This window comes from Ranitomeya imitator, chromosome 6, assembly GCF_032444005.1.
Source record: "Ranitomeya imitator isolate aRanImi1 chromosome 6, aRanImi1.pri, whole genome shotgun sequence".
Lineage (NCBI taxonomy): Eukaryota > Metazoa > Chordata > Amphibia > Anura > Dendrobatidae > Ranitomeya > Ranitomeya imitator.
In genome coordinates, this window is record NC_091287.1 from 10,357,514 (window position 1) to 10,378,432 (window position 20,919).

At 49.7% G+C, this 20,919-nt stretch overlaps 1 protein-coding gene across 3 annotated transcripts in view; it reads left to right on the plus strand.

The window, feature by feature from the left end:
- Positions 1-14,496: 14,496 nt before the first annotated feature.
- Positions 14,497-20,919, plus strand: part of TMIE (transmembrane inner ear) — a 163,156-nt gene continuing 156,733 nt past the window's right edge. The window contains exon 1 of one of the 3 annotated variants that reach the window (XM_069729134.1): positions 14,497-14,834. In XM_069729134.1, coding sequence (XP_069585235.1) covers positions 14,739-14,834 — 96 coding nt within the window. In that variant the 5' untranslated portion in view covers positions 14,497-14,738. Of the gene's footprint in view, positions 14,835-15,463; positions 15,475-20,919 lie in introns of those variants that run through there. The other 2 variants (XM_069729132.1, XM_069729133.1) reach the window with 2 other exon arrangements.

Here is a 20,919-nt window from a genome sequence, read left to right on the forward strand (position 1 = left end):
AGCCACACATAGACACCCGTATATACACAAGTACATCCACACATACAGCCGCACATAGACACGCGTATATACACAAGTACATCCTCACATACAGCCGCACATAGACACGCGTATATACACAAGTACATCCTCACATACAGCCGCACATAGACACGCGTATATACACAAGTACATCCACACATACAGCCGCACAGACACCCGTATATACACAAGTACATCCACACATACAGCCGCACATAGACACGCGTATATACACAAGTACATCCACACATACAGCCACACATAGACACCCGTATATACACAAGTACATCCACACATACAGCCATATATAGACACCCGTATATACACAAGTACATCCTCACATACAGCCACACATAGACACCCGTATATACACAAGTACATCCTCACATACAGCCGCACATAGACACCCGTATATACACAAGTACATCCTCACATACAGCCATACATAGACACGCGTATATACACAAGTACATCCACACATACAGCCGCACATAGACACCCGTATATACACAAGTACATCCTCACATACAGCCATATATAGACACCCGTATATACACAAGTACATCCACACATACAGCCACACATAGACACCCGTATATACACAAGTACATCCTCACATACAGCCGCACATAGACACGCGTATATACACAAGTACATCCACACATACAGCCATATATAGACACTCGTATATACACAAGTACATCCTCACATACAGCCGCACATAGACACCCGTATATACACAAGTACATCCTCACATACAGCCGCACATAGACACCCGTATATACACAAGTACATCCACACATACAGCCATATATAGACACTCGTATATACACAAGTACATCCTCACATACAGCCGCACATAGACACCCGTATATACACAAGTACATCCTCACATACAGCCATATATAGACACCCGTATATACACAAGTACATCCTCGCATACAGCCGCACATAGACACCCGTATATACACAAGTACATCCACACATACAGCCGCACATAGACACCCGTATATACACAAGTACATCCTCACATACAGCCGCACATAGACACCCGTATATACACAAGTACATCCTCACATACAGCCGCACATAGACACCCGTATATACACAAGTACATCCTCACATACAGCCGCACATAGACACCCGTATATATACACAAGTACATCCTCACATACAGCCATATATAGACACCCGTATATACACAAGTACATCCTCACATACAGCCGCACATAGACACCCGTATATACACAAGTACATCCACACATACAGCTGCACATAGACACCCGTATATATACACAAGTACATCCTCACATACAGCCATACATAGACACCCGTATATACACAAGTAAATCCACACATACAGCCGCACATAGACACCCGTATATACACAAGTACATCCTCACATACAGCCATACATAGACACCCGTATATACACAAGTACATCCTCACATACAGCCGCACATAGACACCCGTATATACACAAGTACATCCTCACATACAGCCGCACAGACACCCTTATATACACAAGTACATCCTCACATACAGCCATATATAGACACCTGTATATACACAAGTACATCCACACATACAGCCGCACATAGACACGCGTATATACACAAGTACATCCACACATACAGCCATATATAGACACCTGTATATACACAAGTACATCCACACATACAGCCGCACATAGACACCCGTATATACACAAGTACATCCACACATACAGCCATATAGACACCCGTATATACACAAGTACATCCTCACATACAGCCGCACATAGACACGCGTATATACACAAGTTCATCCACACATACAGCCATATATAGACACCTGTATATACACAAGTACATCCTCACATACAGCCGCACATAGACACCCGTATATACACAAGTACATCCTCACATACAGCCATACATAGACACCCGTATATACACAAGTACATCCACACATACAGCCATACATAGACACCCGTATATACACAAGTACATCCTCACATACAGCCGCACATAGACACCCGTATATACACAAGTACATCCTCACATACAGCCATAGATAGACACCCGTATATACACAAGTAAATCCACACATACAGCCGCACATAGACACCCGTATATACACAAGTACATCCTCACATACAGCCGCACATAGACACCCGTATATACACAAGTACATCCTCACATACAGCCGCACATAGACACCCGTATATACACAAGTAAATCCACACATACAGCCGCACATAGACACCCGTATATACACAAGTACATCCACACATACAGCCATATATAGACACCCGTATATACACAAGTACATCCACACATACAGCCGCACATAGACACCCATATATACCCAAGTACATCCTCTCATACAGCCGCACATAGACACCCGTATATACACAAGTAAATCCACACATACACCCGTACATATATGGAGCGCCCCCAGACGCAGGGCCACGACGTTTTGGTACCGGGCCTCTCTGGTTCGGTTCTGCGGTTGTCACGGTGGCTAGACCCGGTCCGTGACCCTGCTAAGGGGCGTCCAATGAAGGTGGTAGTACAGTCTGTCAGGAATTCGTGACGCCACCTGTGGTGTTCGGTCAGGGTGACCGACGCTGTTGTGGGGTCCGCTGGGGTGATGGAATGGCAGCTGGATGGTATACCTTCCCACAGGTGAAGTGTGTCCCCAGGGCTTCCCAGTAAAGTGGATGGTGATGGTGTGAGGTGCAGGCAATAACGAGGACACAAGGTTGCAGTCTCTTTACCTTTTACTGAAGGCTTCAATACACTCAGTCCAGAGCACGTTCAACCGGGCTATCGGAGACCGGCCGGTCCGATGGGCACATCCAGAGTTTCCCTCACAGATGGAAATCGTTGCCTACCAATAGCGCCTGTGTGTTGTAGTCCTATCCTGCTGAGCATTCGGAATAGTCCTCACAACTGCTGTTCTCGTTCGTTCATTCTCTACAGCTTCCTCTCTCTCTCTTTCTTTGGTTCCAGATGTTGCTAGTTTCTAATGTCCCCCAGATATGTTATGGCTAGGACGCCACCCGTTTGACGGGAAGGCTTGGAGGTCTTCCGGGACCCTAGAGACGCCCCTCTCCCAATGTTGCCCCCTATGTCTTCGTAGGTGTAGAAGGTAGACAGCCAACCTATAATTGACTGTCCAGCGGAATTTGAAGTAATGCGTGAAGTCAGTTACTCCCGCGGTGTTCCGGCCACCGACTACGCGCCTCAGTAAGATGTTGCCTTCCTCTCTCGGCACGACTCTTACTGGCTCTCCTTTGTGCTGATCTCATTTACACTGTTCCACAATATTCTTCCCTTCTTGTCTCTTCCTTAGGATACCGCCACAAGGTGTGCAGGCGCGGTTCCGTAACATTCTGTTTTGTTCGCTAGGCACCTGCCAGGTTCCCACGCCTGACAGGGACCCCCCTGTGTCTTCTCCCCGCAACACCCCCTGCCACGGGATGTTGCCTGGTTCCAACCCAGTCAGCTTCTGACTAACTTCCTCCCCAACCCCTAGTTTTACCAGTGTGAGGAGTGGCCCAATAAATAAAGCCTTTTCCTCCCCCTAGTGGCCGGAGTGTGAAGTGTAATGTGTTCTGGTGATACCTGCTCAGGAGAACTCTTTAGTGCCATCGGACGTACCGCTACTTGCCTTGGGGCCATACTGCAACGACCAGGTCTCTGGGGCGCTGCATATACACCCGTACACAGTGTCGGACTGAAGCACCTTGGGCCCACCAGAGAAAACCACTCTTGGGCCCACTATGTAGCTAGGATGGGGGAGCCACACATAGCAGGATAGGACTGGGAGCCGCATACCAGGACAGGATGGGGGAGCCATATACCAGGACAGAATGGGGGAGCCTGAAGACCCACCTCTTCCGACAAGCCAACAACCTGCAGTAACCACCGATTGACCAAACCGCTGCACGACCAGCTCTACCCTCGCCTACTGTATCCTCACCCATCCCTTGTAGATTGTGAGCCCTCGCGGACAGGGTCCTCTCTCCTCCTGAACAAGTTCTGACTTGTATTTTTCAAGATTATTGTACCTGTTTTTATTATGTATACCCCTCCTCACATGTAAAGCGCCATGGAATAAATGGCGCTATAGTAATAAAAAATAATAATATCTCTGGTATGTGTGGTGACAGTTTTCACACGTACCGGAGACATTTGCACACATAGACCCATTCAAGTGAATGGGTCTGTGCACGTCAGTGTGTTTCCACGGACTGTGTATCCATGGGCAAAACGCTGAGATGTCTGATTTTTAACAGCAGCGCGGTCTGCAAAATGTCTTGCACACGTGCACACTGATGACACACTGATGATATCCATGTGTTATCAGTGTGACACATACCGCTGACTGGGAATCAGCGGTACTGTTCGCACTGTTCCCCACTGCAGGGTGCTGAAGACCGCTTTCATCGTTCTCCCCTGCTTGCACTGCATGATACATTTTTCACGGTGATCTGCAGTGAACTCACTGAGTTGTACTGAGGTGAACTCACTGACTTTTTCTCACTTTGCTGAGGTCACCACAGTTCAGCCCGGCTGGGAGCGCAGCCTCAGTGACCTGTGGTGACCTCAATGAGGTCACTGCTGCTCACTGATGCCTCTCTCACAGCAGCTCATTCATCAGTGGTTCTCAGCCTTAACATTTGCATCTTGGCAAGTTGAAAACTTTTTCTCCAAACATGGATTACGGCTGGGACGGAACAACGGAGAGGTCAGGGGGATATAGTTGTTTTTTCTTTTTGTTTTATTACAGGAGATGAGGGCTTCAATGGAATGGGCGTTAGGTGAGTATAACTGTTTTTTATTATTTTTAAATAAAAAAGGAGACTTTTTTCAAATAAAAGAATTTATACTTTCCGTATGTTTATTTACAATACAACTATAGGATTTGTAATGAATAGGTCCAAGGGAGGAGCCTACTGGAGTACACTGCTGTGTTCATAACAGGAAGTTGCTGTGCACGTGTGAGGGGAAGAGAGGAGATGAAAATGAGGAGTGAGGTGAAAATGAGAGGTGTGAGGGGAAAATGAGAGGAGTGAGGTGAAAATGAGAGGAGTGGGGGAAAATAGAGAGGTGTGAGGGGAAAAATTAGGTGTGAGGGGAAAATAGAGAGGAGTGAGGTGAAAATGAGAGGAGTGAGGGGAAAATAGAGAGGTGTGAGGTGAAAATGAGAGGTGTGAGGGGGGAAATGAGAGGTGTGAGGGGGAAAATGAGGTGTGAAGGGAAAATAGTGGAGTGATTGGAAAATGAGAGGTGTGAGGTTAAAATGAGAGGTGTGAGGGGAAAATGTGAGGAGTGAGGGGGAAATAAAGAGATGTGAAGGGAAAATAAAGAGGTGTGAGGGGAAAATAGTGGAGTGATCAGAAAATGACGTGAGGTTAAAATGAGAAGCGTGAGGGGGAAAATGAGAAACGTGATGGAAAAATTAGAGATGTTAGGGAAAAATGAGAGGCGTCATGGAAAAATGAGAGAAGTGAGGTTCTCACTATCAATACTTGGGTAATCATTTAGTTAATTTGTGTTCCAAATCTGTATTGTTGAATATATGATGTGAAATGTTTTTTATGTGCAAAATAATAATTATAATTTGTTATAACTAACCACAGTTAGTGAATAATCCCAGGCAACGACGAGCTCTACAGCTAGTAGAATATAAAGTAGCCCCCTCATATAGTATAATGCAGCCTCCTCATAGAATATAATGTAGCCCCCCTCATATAGTATAATGTATCCCCCCTCATAGAATATAATGTAGCCCCCCTCATAGAATATAATGCTGCCCCCATAGAATATAATGTAGCCCCCTCATATAGTATAATGCAGCCTCCTCATAGAATATAATGTATCCCCATCATAGAAAATAATGTAGCCCCCCTCATAGACTATAATGCAGCCCACTATACAATATAATGTGGTCCCTTGATAGGGTATAATGCAACCCGCTCATAAGGTATAAAGCAGCCCCCAATAGAATAAAATGCAGCCCCCTTCATAGGGTATAATGCATCCTCCTCCCCCCACCGAATATAATGCAGTCTCCCCTCATAGCGTATAATGCAGCCTCCCGCATAGAATATAATGCAGCCTCCCCTCATAAGGTGTAATGCAGCTTCCCCCCCACAGAATATAATGCATCCCCCCCTCCCCCCACAGAATACAATGCAACCTCCCCAAAGAATATAATGCATCCAGGACTCAGTGATTATTTATATACAGTGGGGCAAAAAAGTATTTAGTCAGTCAGCAATAGTGCAAGTTCCACCACTTAAAAAGATGAGAGGCGTCTGTAATTTACATCATAGGTAGACCTCAACTATGGGAGACAAACTGAGAACAAAAAATCCAGAAAATCACATTGTCTGTTTTTTTAACATTTTATTTGCATATTATGGTGGAAAATAAGTATTTGGTCAGAAACAAACAATCAAGATTTCTGGCTCTCACAGACCTGTAACTTCTTCTTTAAGAGTCTCCTCTTTCCTCCACTCATTACCTGTAGTAATGGCACCTGTTTAAACTTGTTATCAGTATAAAAAGACACCTGTGCACACCCTCAAACAGTCTGACTCCAAACTCCAGTATGGTGAAGACCAAAGAGCTGTCAAAGGACACCAGAAACAAAATTGTAGCCCTGCACCAGGCTGGGAAGACTGAATCTGCAATAGCCAACCAGCTTGGAGTGAAGAAATCAACAGTGGGAGCAATAATTAGAAAATGGAAGACATACAAGACCACTGATAATCTCCCTCGATCTGGGGCTCCACGCAAAATCCCACCCCGTGGGGTCAGAATGATCACTAGAACGGTGAGCAAAAATCCCAGAACCACGCGGGGGGACCTAGTGAATGAACTGCAGAGAGCTGGGACCAATGTAACAAGGCCTACCATAAGTAACACACTACGCCACCATGGACTCAGATCCTGCAGTGCCAGACGTGTCCCACTGCTTAAGCCAGTACATGTCCGGGCCCGTCTGAAGTTTGCTAGAGAGCATTTGGATGATCCAGAGGAGTTTTGGGAGAATGTCCTATGGTCTGATGAAACCAAACTGGAACTGTTTGGTAGAAACACAACTTGTCGTGTTTGGAGGAAAAAGAATACTGAGTTGCATCCATCAAACACCATACCTACTGTAAAGCATGATGGTGGAAACATCATGCTTTGGAGCTGTTTCTCTGCAAAGGGGCCAGGACGACTGATCCGGGTACATGAAAGAATGAATGGGGCCATGTATCGTGAGATTTTGAGTGCAAACCTCCTTCCATCAGCAAGGGCATTGAAGATGAAACGTGGCTGGGTCTTTTAACATGACAATGATCCAAAGCACACCGCCAGGGCAACGAAGGAGTGGCTTCGTAAGAAGCATTTCAAGGTCCTGGAGTTGCCTAGCCAGTCTCCAGATCTCAACCCTATAGAAAACCTTTGGAGGGAGTTGAAAGTCTGTGTTGCCAAGCGAAAAGCCAAAAACATCACTGCTCTAGAGGAGATCTGCATGGAGGAATGGGCCAACATACCATCAACAGTGTGTGGCAACCTTGTGAAGACTTACAGAAAACGTTTGACCTCTGTCATTGCCAACAAAGGATATATTACAAAGTATTGAGATTAAATTTTGTTTCTGACAAAATACTTATTTTCCACCATAATATGCAAATAAAATGTTAAAAAAACAGACAATGTGATTTTCTGGATTTTTTTTTCTCAGTTTGTCTCCCATAGTTGAGGTCTACCTATGATGTAAATTACAGACGCCTCTCATCTTTTTAAGTGGTGGAACTTGCACTATTGCTGACTGACTAAATACTTTTTTGCCCCACTGTATATGTAAGGCTACGTTCACATTAGCGTCGCGTCGCTGTTGCGTCGGCGACGCAGCGGCGACGCGCCCCTATGTTTAACATAGGGGACGTGTGCGTCTTTTTGCACGCGTTTTCCGACACGTGCGTCGTTTTAGACGCTAGCGTCGGACGCAAGAAAACGCTACAAGTTGCATTTTTCTTGCGTCCGATTTCGTCAAAAAACGACGCACGTGTCGCAAAACGCGCGCGTTTTTGCGCGCGTTTTTCCGTGCGTCGCCGACGCAACAGCGACGCGACGCTAATGTGAACGTAGCCTAACACCTCTTTAGGGCTACCACGGTACACTGGGTGTTATGGGGGGTCTCACCTCTCCAGGGCGCAGTGCCTCCACCCGAATCTTGATTGGAGCTCTCTCTCTGGGACTGCAGAAGGGCTATTATCTTCTGCCAGGGGCTGACTCGGGAAGCCCCTGCCACTCTCAGTACATACTCACAGGGATCAGGAGTAAAACAGTTTAACAGGTTTATTGCTATGCAGCATAAATTAGATAGATTTAAAAGAATAACATGCAATACAAATAACTGTGCTCTGTCAAGGTCATATACACATCTCACTCTAATTCTACTTCAACCCTGCGAGTATAACGTAGCAGTTTTTTTTTTTGTCTCTTCTTGTTTAGCTCAGTCCAAACGTTGGGGCCCAGTTGCCGCGGATGTTGGCGCGCAAATTAGAACAGTTGGTGCACTTAGATGAATACTAATGGCAATAGTCTGGGCTGTAGTGTACTCACTGTAAATAGTGCTGTGCTGGTAGAACCACAAGTCTCAGAAGGGCACTCACTGCGCGTCTCCAATGGTCGGATGGGTCGCTGGACACCAGCTGGGAGCGGCCGGATTCAGTCCTTTATACGGTGGGAGTGACTGCAGAACTATCCAAGTTCTTGATGTAACTTGCTTCAGAGGGTAAAAACAAGCGGCGCTCTCTCCAGCAGCGTGGGTATATCCGAGGGGACAGCAACACTGCAGCGTAGAGGGATGCACATCAGCCGTGCTCCGTCTCTCACAGCAAGTTGCCACGCGCGCTTCTTTCTCTGAACTTTTGCTTTCACTTTCTGGCCAGCTCCTCCTTCCAAGTCCCTCCTCATCCAATCCAGGCTGTGTAACACAATACTCGCCTCTCCTCCTCGCATCCACGCTGATTCCAGCTCTGTTCTGGTATCAGCAGCTGCACTGCCGTCTGCTCGACACACAGAGGGTACGCAATGAAGTGATGTCATCGCGCACATGCAGTGTCAGAGGTAGAGGGGAATGATGGGAGAGGGAGCATCACCAGACGCTCGCTCCTCCATTATTGCTTTCAACTGTATCGGCATCTATCAATGCAGCACGCACTGGGGGGCGGCGCTGGCGCTGGGCACCCCTGACTTACGGCCCCATAGCAGCCGCATGGGCTGGGGGACCCTGCGGGAGCGGGGTGCCCTGGTCTTCCGGCCCTAATAGACGGCAGTGTTAGATGCAACTTGCGGCTAACACTACCCGCTATTAAAGTGAAATGAATAGTCACCCCTCTCCACGCCCATGCACAATATCTCTTTTATAACATCTGTTTTGTGGTCCCCCATTCGTTCGTATTAAGTCTATGTTGTACATAGTTGTCTCCTTTTATTGTTCTTTGTATTTTATCATTTAAGTGTGCGGGCATTCTTGCACTCAGTGCCTACTTTTGCCATTCACTGTTTAATAAAGGCATTTTTTATCACTTATAATTTTTTCCCTACACCTATTTTATGGTTCAATCCATGTTCAAAGGTGTTTCTTGGTTTTCCTGTTCCCAAATGGTCTGCCATTCATTGGCTAGGACGTACATACCATTATTATCTATGGTTAATATTCAGAGATGGACTTCCTCTGTATTTAAGTTGTCACATCCATTTTTTTCTGTACGGCTGTATGTGTGTATGTACTTGTGTACAGTATAGTATGGCTATGTTGTAAGCAGAGACAATCTACAAGGGATGGGTGAGAATACAGTAGGTGAGGATAAAGCTGGTCGTGCAGTGGTTTGGTTGATCGGTTGTTACTGCAGGTTGTAGGCTTCTCGGAAGAGGTGGGTCTTCAGGTTCTTTTTGAAGGTTTCCACGATAGGTGAGAGTCTGATATGTTGTGGTAGAGGGTTCCAGAGTAGGGGTGATACGCGAGAGAAATCTTGTATGCGATTGTGGGAAGAGGAGATAAGAGGGGAGTAGAGAAGGAGATCTTGTGAGGATCGGAGGTTGCGTGTAGGTAAGTACCGGGAGACGAGGTCACAGATGTATGGAGGAGACAGGTTGTGGATGGCTTTGTATGTCATGGTTAGGGTTTTGTACTGGAGTCTCTGGGTGATGGGGAGCCAGTGAAGGGCTTGACAGAGGGGAGAGGCCGGGGAATAGCGGGGGGACAGGTGGATTAGTCGGGCAGCAGAGTTTAGAATACATTGGAGGGGTGCGAGAGTGTTAGAGGGGAGGCCACAGAGCAGGAGGTTACAGTAGTCGAGGCGAGAGATGATGAGGGCATGGACTAGGGGTTTTTGCAGATTCTTGGTTTAGGAATGTACGGATCCGTGAAATATTTTTGAGCTGAAATCGGCAGGAAGTGGAAAGGGCTTGGATGTGTGGTTTGAAGGAGAGATCAGTGTCAAAGGATTACCCCAAGACAGCGAGCTTGTGGGACTGGGGAGAGTGGGCAGCCATTTATTGTAATGGATAGGTTCGTTGGGGGTCGCGTGAGATGGGGGAAAGATGATGAATTTTGTTTTGTCCATGTTAAGTTTTAGAAATCTAGCGGAGAAGAAGGATGAAATAGTGGACAGACATTGAGGGATTCTGGTTAGTAGGGAGGTGATATCTGGTCCAGAGATGTAGATCTGTGTGTCATCAGCATAGAGATGATACTGAAAGCCGTGAGATTCTATGAGCTGTCCCAGGCCAAAGGTGTAAATGGAGAAGAGCAGGGGCCCTAGGACTGAACCTTGTGGGACTCCGACAGATAGGGGGCGAGGTGAGGAGGTGGTGTGTGAGTGGGAGACGCTGAATGTCCGGTCTGTTAGGTATGATGACATCCAGGATAGGGCCAAGTCTGTGATGCCAAGAGATGAGAGGGGCTGTAGTAATAGGGAATGGTGCACTGTGTCAAAGGCAGAGGACAGGTCGAGGAGGAGGAGGATAGAGTAATATAGAAGGCAGAGGACAGGTCGAGGAGGAGGAGGATAGAGTAATATAGAAGGCAGAGGACAGGTCGAGGAGGAGGAGGACAGAGTAGTGTTGCTTGCTCTTGGCGGTTAAGAGGTCGTTGGTGACCTTAGTTAGGGCAGTTTCAGTGGAATGGTGTGACCGGAAGCGTGATTGTAAGCGGTCAAAGAGGGAGCAAGAAGAGAGACGAGAGGACAGTTCAAGATGGACGTGTTGTTCCAGTAGTTTGGAGGCATAGGGGAGAAGTGATATAGGGCGATAGCTAGATACAGAGGATGGATCAAGACAGGGCTTTTTGAGGATAGGTGTAATGGAGAAATAAAGAAAAATCCCTGCGTAAGGAAGTAAACTCGTATATAGAGAAAATAATAATGACCAAATTAAAAACCCAAAATAAATAACAAAAATAAAAGATAATATAATGCCAAACAGGTATGTTATATTAAAATGCCTTTATTATAAATATATATATATATATATACTGGGCAAAAAATGGCAACAGCAGTAATGTGCCTGTAGCTGGAGGAAAAAAGTGTACAAAACAAAATATACAGCAAAATAGCAAAAATACAACCGGACGCAAAAAGGAGGCAAGGTATGTATGAAACAAAGTTAATATAAGAAAGACAATTGTCATATGATGACTAAAAGAAGGGAATCCACATATAATACATAAAGAATGGTTATAATGATATTCAGTTATGCTGCAAGATGTGTAAAAAATACATACAAGTGTGAGAAATAGAGAAAAACTAAAAATATAAAGCAAAATTTAAAAAGATAAATAATAGAAAAAAATAGAAAAAAATATTTTGAAAAAATAAAAACCGTGTCGTGTATGAGCAGAAACCACACAAAAAATTAAAATAAATTAATGAGTAACTGAATAAACCGTGATGGTAATAAGGGCGGTGTGTGACAAGGTGTAAAAACTAAATTAAGAATGGCTCATCAGTATAAGATGAGCGGAAATTGCATATATTAGTGCAACAATAATAATAAAGTGCGATGCGCAGCAAAACCTATAGCACCTAAATGCAAAAGGGCGTGTGTAAAAAAACATAGAAATGGAATGGGCTGTACGACTCTTGCGTATGTTTGTGCACAAAATGGGCTGTACGCCAATTACGTATATTTGTGCAAGAAAATAAGTGCAATGCGTAATAAACCATGCAGCGCCTAAATAACGGGAAGCATGAATCTGAGAATAGCTCATAAGCAAAACAGCTCACAAGTAAAAGGTGCAATGTGCAAGTACACACAACCAAGTATGAGTGATGCAGCATGAACTGAAAAATATGAAAACCAATACAGAGCTATATACAAAAAACGGTAATACTACCTCCTCCTAAGTGCCGTCCGGTCCTCCAGGTACAGAGCACCCCGACGCGCGTTTCGGACCGTGTCCTTCGTGATGGAGGCATGTTTAAAGCTTGAGGGGAAAACACCAGTTGTTAGTGATAGGTTGAAGAGATGGGTTAGGGTTGGGATGAAGACTGTGGTGAGGTTTGGGATGAGGTGGGAAGGGATCGGGTCAAGTGCACAGGTGGTGAGATGCGATCTTGAGAGTAGAGTGGAGAGTCGATCTTGTGTAATGGTGGAGAAGTTGGTTTTGGAGGTGGAGGGCTGGGTAGTCGGGAGGAAGGGCTCTGGGGGTTGTTGACCAAAACTGTCTCTGATGTTCTCAATCTTCTGCTTGAAAAATGAGGCAAAGTCTTCAGCGGAGATAAGTGGGGAGGGAGGAGGTGCTGGGGGACGGAGGAGAGAATTGAAGGTGTTGAATAACTGTTTAGGGTTGTGAGACAGGGAGGATATGAGAGATGAGAAGTCGGTTTGTTTAGCTGTGGTGAGTGTGGTCTTGAAAGTAGTGAGGGACTGTTTGAATGTGATGAAGTGCTCGTTGGAGTGGGATCTTTTCCTACATGGGATGGAGGCCTCTCCTATATTACACGGGATGGAGACCTCTCCTCTATTACACGGGATGGAGGCCTTCCCTATATTACACAGGATGGAGGCCTTCCCTATATTACACAGGATGGAGACCTCTCCTCTATTACATAGGATGGAGACCTCTCCTCTATTACACGGGATGGAGGCCTTCCCTATATTACACGGGATGGAGGCCTTCCCTATATTACACAGGATGGAGGCCTCTCCTCTATTACACGGGATGGAGACCTCTCCTCTATTACACGGGATGGAGACCTCTCCTCTATTACACGGGATGGAGGCCTTCCCTATATTACACAGGACAGTTAGAGCAGTCAGACTGTGGAACGCCGACCACAAGGGACAGTAATGGCCGACACTATAACAGCTTTATACAAGGGCCGGATGATTTCCTTGATGCACAGGACATTGTGGGTTATAGTTAATTTAGTGACAAATTATACAGTTGGCGGAGAAAGGAGAATATGATGGACAGGGGCTAATTTCAACCTATGTAACTGTGCAAAATTGTGAGCTCCGGGGTCAGGGATGATGGGAGTAGTGGTACACTGTGGTGGTAGATGGTCGGCTCCGGGGTCAAAGATGATGGGAGTAGTGGTACACTGTGGTAGATGGTCGGCTCTGGGGTCAGGGATGATGGGAGTAGTGGTACACTGTGGTGGTAGATGGTCGGCTCCGGGGTCAGAGATGATGGGAGTAGTGGTACACTGTGGTAGATGGTCGGCTCCGGGGTCAGGGATGATGGGAGTAGTGGTACACTGTGGTAGATGGTCGGCTCCGGGGTCAGGGATGATGGGAGTAGTGGTACACTGTGGTAGATGGTCGGCTCCGGGGTCAGGGATGATGGGAGTAGTGGTACACTGTGGTAGACGGTCGGCTCCGGGGTCAGGGATGATGGGAGTAGTGGTACACTGTGGTAGACGGTCGGCTCCGGGGTCAGGGATGATGGGAGTAGTGATACACTGTGGTAGACGGTCGGCTCCGGGGTCAGGGATGATGGGAGTAGTGATACACTGTGGTAGACGGTCGGCTCCGGGGTCAGGGATGATGGGAGTAGTGGTACACTGTGGTAGACGGTCGGCTCTGGGGTCAGGGATGATGGGAGTAGTGGTACACTGTGGTAGATGGTCGGCTCTGGGGTCAGGGATGATGGGAGTAGTGGTACACTGTGGTAGACGGTCGGCTACGGGGTCAGGGATGATGGGAGTAGGGGATGATGGGAGTAGGGGATGATGGGAGTAGTGGTACACTGTGGTAGACGGTCGGCTCCGGGGTCAGGGATGATGGGAGTAGTGGTACACTGTGGTAGACGGTCGGCTCCGGGGTCAGGGATGATGGGAGTAGTGGTACACTGTGGTGGACGGTCGGCTCCGGGGTCAGGGATGATGGGAGTAGTGGTACACTGTGGTGGACGGTCGGCTCCGGGGTCAGGGATGATGGGAGTAGTGGTACACTGTGGTGGACGGTCGGCTCCGGGGTCAGGGATGATGGGAGTAGTGGTACACTGTGGTGGACGGTCAGTGTCCTGTGTGCACACCCTCCTGTCTCCGCTGCTGTCGGTCACACCCGCTGCTCCTCCGGCCTCCCTGCCCCCTCCCAGTGTAAATGACACCAGGCTCATTAATTAATGATCCCGGGAGGGAGAGCGGAGCGCAGTCAGTCTGAGCCTCCATCACCGGCGGCCGCGGCCAGCGAGGGGCAGAGCTCGGGAAGAAGATGGCGAGGAGCCGGGAGCTGAGGAGGAGGCGGCTGCTGCTGCCCCATGTGCTGCTGCTCCTGTGTGTGCGGAGCTCCGAGGGGCAGATGGTGGAGGTGAGGGGCCGATGGGGGAGGTGAGGGGCCGATGGGGGAGGTGAGGGGCCGATGGGGGAGGTGAGGGGCCGATGGGGGAGGTGAGGGGCCGAGGGTGGAGGTGAGGGGCAGAGGGTGGAGGTGAGGGGCCGAGGGTGGAGGTGAGGGGCAGAGGGTGGAGGTGAGGGGCAGAGGGTGGAGGTGAGGGGCCGATGGGGGAGGTGAGGGGCAGAGGGTGGAGGTGAGGGGCAGAGGGTGGAGGTGAGGGGCCGAGGGTGGAGGTGAGGGGCAGAGGGTGGAGGTGAGGGGCAGATGGTGGAGGTGAGAAGCCGATAGTGGAGGTGAGGGGCAGATGGTGGAGGTGAGGGGCCGATGGTGGAGGTGAGAAGCCGATGGTGGAGGTGAGGGGCAGATGGTGGAGGTGAGGGGCCGATGGTGGAGGTGAGGGGCAGAGGGTGGAGGTGAGGGGCAGATGGTGGAGGTGAGAAGCCGATGGTGGAGGTGAGGGGCAGATGGTGGAGGTGAGGGGCAGATGGTGGAGGTGAGGGGCAGATGGTGGAGGTGAGGGGCCGATGGTGGAGGTGAGGGGCAGAGGGTGGAGGTGAGGGGCCGATGGTGGAGGTGAGGGGCAGATGGTGGAGGTGAGGGGCAGATGGTGGAGGTGAGGGGCAGAAGGTGGAGGTGAGGGGCCGATGGTGGAGATGAGGGGCAGAGGGTGGAGGTGAGGGGCACATAGGTGAGGAGACGGCAGTGTGAGCCGCACAACTTAGGCTACGTTCACACTAGCGTTGTGCGCCGCTGCGTCGGCGACACAACGCACGCAAAAACGCGGCAAAACGCACGCAAAAACGCTGCGTTTTGCGACGCAAGCGTCGTTTTTTGCCGAAAATCGGACGCAAGAAAAATGCAACTTGTTGCGTTTTCTTGGTCCGACGCTTGCAGCAAAAAAGACGCATGCGTCGCACAACGCAACAAACAAAAACGCATGCGTCCCCCATGTTAAATATAGGGGCGCATGACGCGTGCGTCGCCGCTGCGTCGCCCGACGCTAACCCGACGCACACTAGCACAACGCTAGTGTGAACGTAGCCTTACTGCTGAGGACGGGGACTTTCTGTCAGAGAAGAGAACAGTGAGGATGGATACAGTGTATCCCCCGTGTGTGTATATATCCCCGTGTGTGTGTATCCCCGTGTGTGTGTGTGTATCCCCATCTGTGAGTGTATCCCCCGTGTGTGTGTGTGTATCCCAATCTGTGTCTCCACCATGTGTGTGTGTATGTATCCCCCGTGTGTGTATCCCCCGTGTGTGTCCCCGTGTGTGTATCCCCCGTGTGTGTGTGTGTATCCCCGTGTGTGTGTATCCCCGTGTGTGTGTGTGTATCCCCATCTGTGAGTGTATCCCCCGTGTGTGTGTGTGTATCCCAATCTGTGTCTCCACCATGTGTGTGTGTATGTATCCCCCGTGTGTGTATCCCCCGTGTGTGTCCCCGTGTGTGTGTCCCCGTGTGTGTGTCCCCCGTGTGTGTGTATCCCCCGTGTGTGTGTGTATCCCCCGTGTGTGTGTCCCCGTGTGTGTGTGTATCCCCCGTGTGTGTGTGTATCCCCCGTGTGTGTGTGTATCCCCCGTGTGTGTGTGTGTGTATCCCCCGTGTGTGTGTGTGTATCCCCCGTGTGTGTGTGTGTGTGTGTATCCCCCGTGTGTGTGTGTGTGTGTCCCCCGTGTGTGTGTGTATCCCCCGTGTGTGTGTATCCAGGGGGATACACACACACACGGGGATACACACACACACGGGGATACACACACACACGAGGGACACACACACACACATGGGGGACACACACAGATTGGGATACACACACACGGGGATACACATCCCCGTGTGTATCCCCCGTGTGTGTGTATCCCCCGTGTGTGTGTGTGTGTATCCCCCGTGTGTATGTGTGTGTGTATCCCCCGTGTGTGTGTGTGTATCCCCCGTGTGTGTGTGTATCCCCCGTGTGTGTGTGTGTGTATCCCCCGTGTGTATGTGTGTGTGTATCCCCTGTGTGTGTATCCCCCGTGTGTGTGTGTGTATCCCCGTGTGTGTGTGTGTGTATCCCCCGTGTGTGTGTGTGTATCCCCCGTGTGTGTGTGTGTATCCCCCGTGTGTGTGTATCCCCCGTGTGTGTGTGTATCCCCGTGTGTGTGTATCCCAGTCTGTGTGTGTCCCCCATGTGTGTGTGTGTGTATCCCCCGTGTGTGTATCCCCCGTGTGTGTGTCCCCGTGTGTGTGCCCCGTGTGTGTGTGTATCCCCCGTGTGTGTGTATCCCCGTGTGTGTGTATCCCCGTGTGTGTGTATCCCCGTGTGTGTGTGTATCCCCATGTGTGAGTGTATCCCCCGTGTGTGTGTGTCCCCCATGTGTGTGTGTGTATCCCCCGTGTGTGTATCTCCCGTGTGTGTGTCCCCGTGTGTGTGTCCCCCGTGTGTGTGTGTATCCCCCGTGTGTGTGTGTATCCCCCGTGTGTGTGTGTGTATCCCCATGTGTGAGTGTATCCCCCGTGTGTGTGTGTGTGTATCCCCGTGTGTGTGTATCCCAATCTGTGTGTGTCCCCCATGTGTGTGTGTGTGTATCCCCCGTGTGTGTATCCCGTGTGTGTGTCCCCGTGTGTGTGTCCCCCGTGTGTGTGTGTATCCCCCGTGTGTGTGTGTATCCCCCGTGTGTGTGTGTATCCCCCGTGTGTGTGTATCCCTCGTGTGTGTGTGTGTATCCCCCGTGTGTGTGTATCCCCCGTGTGTGTGTATCCCCCGTGTGTGTGTGTATCCCCCGTGTGTGTGTGTGTGTATCCCCTGTGTGTGTGTGTATCCCCCGTGTGTGTGTGTATCCCCCGTGTGTGTGTGTATCCCCCGTGTGTGTGTGTGTATCCCCGTGTGTGTGTGTATCCCCGTGTGTGTGTGTATCCCCCGTGTGTGTGTGTATCCCCCTTGTGTATGTGTGTGTGTATCCCCCGTGTGTGTGTGTGTATCCCCCGTGTGTGTGTGTGTGTATCCCCCGTGTGTGTGTGTATCCCCTGTGTGTGTGTGTGTGTATCCCCCGTGTGTGTGTATATCCCCCGTGTGTGTGTGTGTGTATCCCCGTGTGTGTGTATCCCAATCTGTGTGTATCCCCCGTGTGTGTGTCCCCGTGTGTGTGTCCCCCGTGTGTGTGTATCCCCCGTGTGTGTGTATCCCCCGTGTGTGTGTGTGTATCCCCCGTGTGTGTGTGTATCCCCCGTGTGTGTGTGTGTGTATCCCCGTGTGTGTATCCCCCGTGTGTGTGTGTATCCCCCGTGTGTTTGTGTGTATCCCGTGTGTGTGTGTATCCCCTGTGTGTGTGTGTGTATCCCCCGTGTGTGTGTGTATCCCCCGTGTGTGTGTGTATCCCCCGTGTGTGTGTATCCCCCGTGTGTGTGTATCCCCCGTGTGTGTATCCCCCGTGTGTGTATCCCCCGTGTGTGTGTATCCCCCGTGTGTGTGTATCCCCCGTGTGTGTGTGTATCCCCCGTGTGTGTATCCCCCGTGTGTGTGTGTATCCCCCATGTGTGTATCCCCCGTGTGTGTGTGTATCCCCTGTGTGTGTGTGTGTATCCCCCGTGTGTGTGTGTATCCCCAGTGTGTGTGTATATCCCCCGTGTTTGTGTGTATCCCCCGTGTGTGTGTATCCCCCGTGTGTGTGTGTATCCCCTGTGTGTGTGTGTGTATCCCCCGTGTGTGTGTGTATCCCCAGTGTGTGTGTATATCCCCCGTGTTTGTGTGTATCCCCCGTGTGTGTGTGTATCCCCCGTGTGTGTGTATCCCCCGTGTGTGTGTATCCCCTGTGTGTGTATCCCCTGTGTGTGTGTGTGTATCCCCCGTGTGTGTGTGTGTGTATCCCCAGTGTGTGTGTGTATATCCCCCGTGTGTGTGTGTATCCCCCGTGTGTGTATATCCCCCGTGTGTGTGTGTATCCCCCGTGTGTGTGTGTATCCCCCGTGTGTGTGTGTATCCCCCGTGTGTGTGTGTATCCCCCGTGTGTGTGTGTATCCCCCGTGTGTGTATCCCCCGTGTGTGTATCCCCCGTGTGTGTGTGTATCCCCGTGTGTGTGTATCCCCCGTGTGTGTGTGTATCCCCAGTGTGTGTGTGTGTATCCCCAGTGTGTGTGTGTGTATCCCCCGTGTGTATGTGTGTGTGTGTATCCCCCGTGTGTGTGTGTATCCCCCGTTTGTGTGTGTGTATCCCCCGTGTGTGTGTGTGTATCCCCCGTGTGTGTGTGTATCCCCCGTGTGTGTGTGTATCCCCCGGGTGTGTGTGTATCCCTCGTGTGTATGTGTGTGTGTATCCCCCGTGTGTGTGTATCCCCGTGTGTGTGTGTATCCCCGTGTGTGTGTGTATCCCCCGTGTGTGTGTGTGTATCTCCCGTGTTTATGTGTGTGTGTATCCCCCGTGTGTGTGTGTGTATCCCCCGTGTGTATGTGTGTATCCCCCGTGTGTGTGTGTATCCCCCGTGTGTGTGTGTGTATCCCCCGTGTGTGTGTATCCCCCGTGTGTGTGTATCCCCCGTGTGTGTGTGTGTGTATCCCCCGTGTGTGTGTGTATCCCCCGTGTGTGTGTGTGTATCCCCCGTGTGTGTGTATGCCCCGTGTGTGTGTGTATCCCCCGTGTGTGTGTGTATCCCCCGTGTGTGTGTGTATCCCCCGTGTGTGTGTGTATCCCCCGTGTGTGTGTGTGTATCCCCCGTGTGTGTGTATCCCCCGTGTGTGTGTGTGTATCCCCCGTGTGTGTCCCCCCGTGTATGTTTCCCCCATGTGTATCCCCCGTGTGTTCCCCTGCATGGGTCCCCTGTGTGTATCCCCTGTGTGTATCCCACGTATTTGTATCCCCCATATGTGTCCCCCGTGTGTGTGTATGTACCCCCATGTGTGTCCCGTGTATGTGTATCCCCATGTGTGTCCCGTGTATGTGTATCCCCTGTGTGTATGTATCCCCTGTGTATGTATCCCCTGTGTGTAGCCCCCGTATGTGTGTCCCTTGTGTATGTATATTGCCCCTGTGTGTGTGTATCCCCGTTTGTGTGTTTATCCACTGTATGTATCCCTTTTGCATCCCCCTGGGTGTATGGATATCCTCCCGTGTGTTTGTATTGTATCCCCTGTGTATCTATCCCGTGTGTATCCCCTGTGTATCCCTTTTGTATCCCCCCGTGTGTATCCCCCTCTATGTTACCTGTGTCTCATCACTGCATTTATCCCTGGACGTCCCTCACTGTAATCTCCGGGTTTTTATTATTGTTATTTTCTTTCTGTTGTCGCACATCTCCTTGTCATTATAGCACAAAATGCGGGATATTCAATATCACCGATTATATCATCCTGTATATATAGGCAGCACGGTGGCTCAGTGGTTAGTACTGTATGGTGGCTCAGTGGTTAGCACTGCACAATAGCTCAGTTGTTATCACTGGTGGCTCAGTGGTTAGCACTGTATGGTGGTTCAGTGGTTAGCACTGTACGGTGGCTCAGTTGTTATCACTGGTGGCTCAGTGGTTAGCACTGTACGGTGGCTCAGTGGTTAGCACTGTATGGTGGCTCAGTGGTTAGCACTGTATGGTGGCTCAGTTGTTAGCACTGTATGGTGGCTCAGTTGTTAGCACTGTACGGTGGCTCAGTTGTTAGCACTGTATGGTGGCTCAGTGGATAGCACTGTATGGTGGCTCAGTGGTTAGCACTGTATGGTGGCTCAGTGGATAGCACTGTACGGTGGCTCAGTTGTTAGCACTGTACGGTGGCTCAGTTGTTAGCACTGTACGGTGGCTCAGTGGTTAGCACTGTACGGTGGCTCAGTTGTTAGCACTGTATGGTGGCTCAGTGGTTAGCACTGTACGGTGGCTCAGTTGTTAGCACTGTACGGTGGCTCAGTTGTTAGCACTGTATGGTGGCTCAGTGGTTAGCACTGTACGGTGGCTCAGTTGTTAGCACTGTACGGTGGCTCAGTGGTTAGCACTGTACGGTGACTCAGTGGTTAGCACTGTACGGTGGCTCTGTGGTTAGCACTGTATGGTGGCTCAGTTGTTAGCACTGTACGGTGGCTCAGTGGTTAGCACTGTACG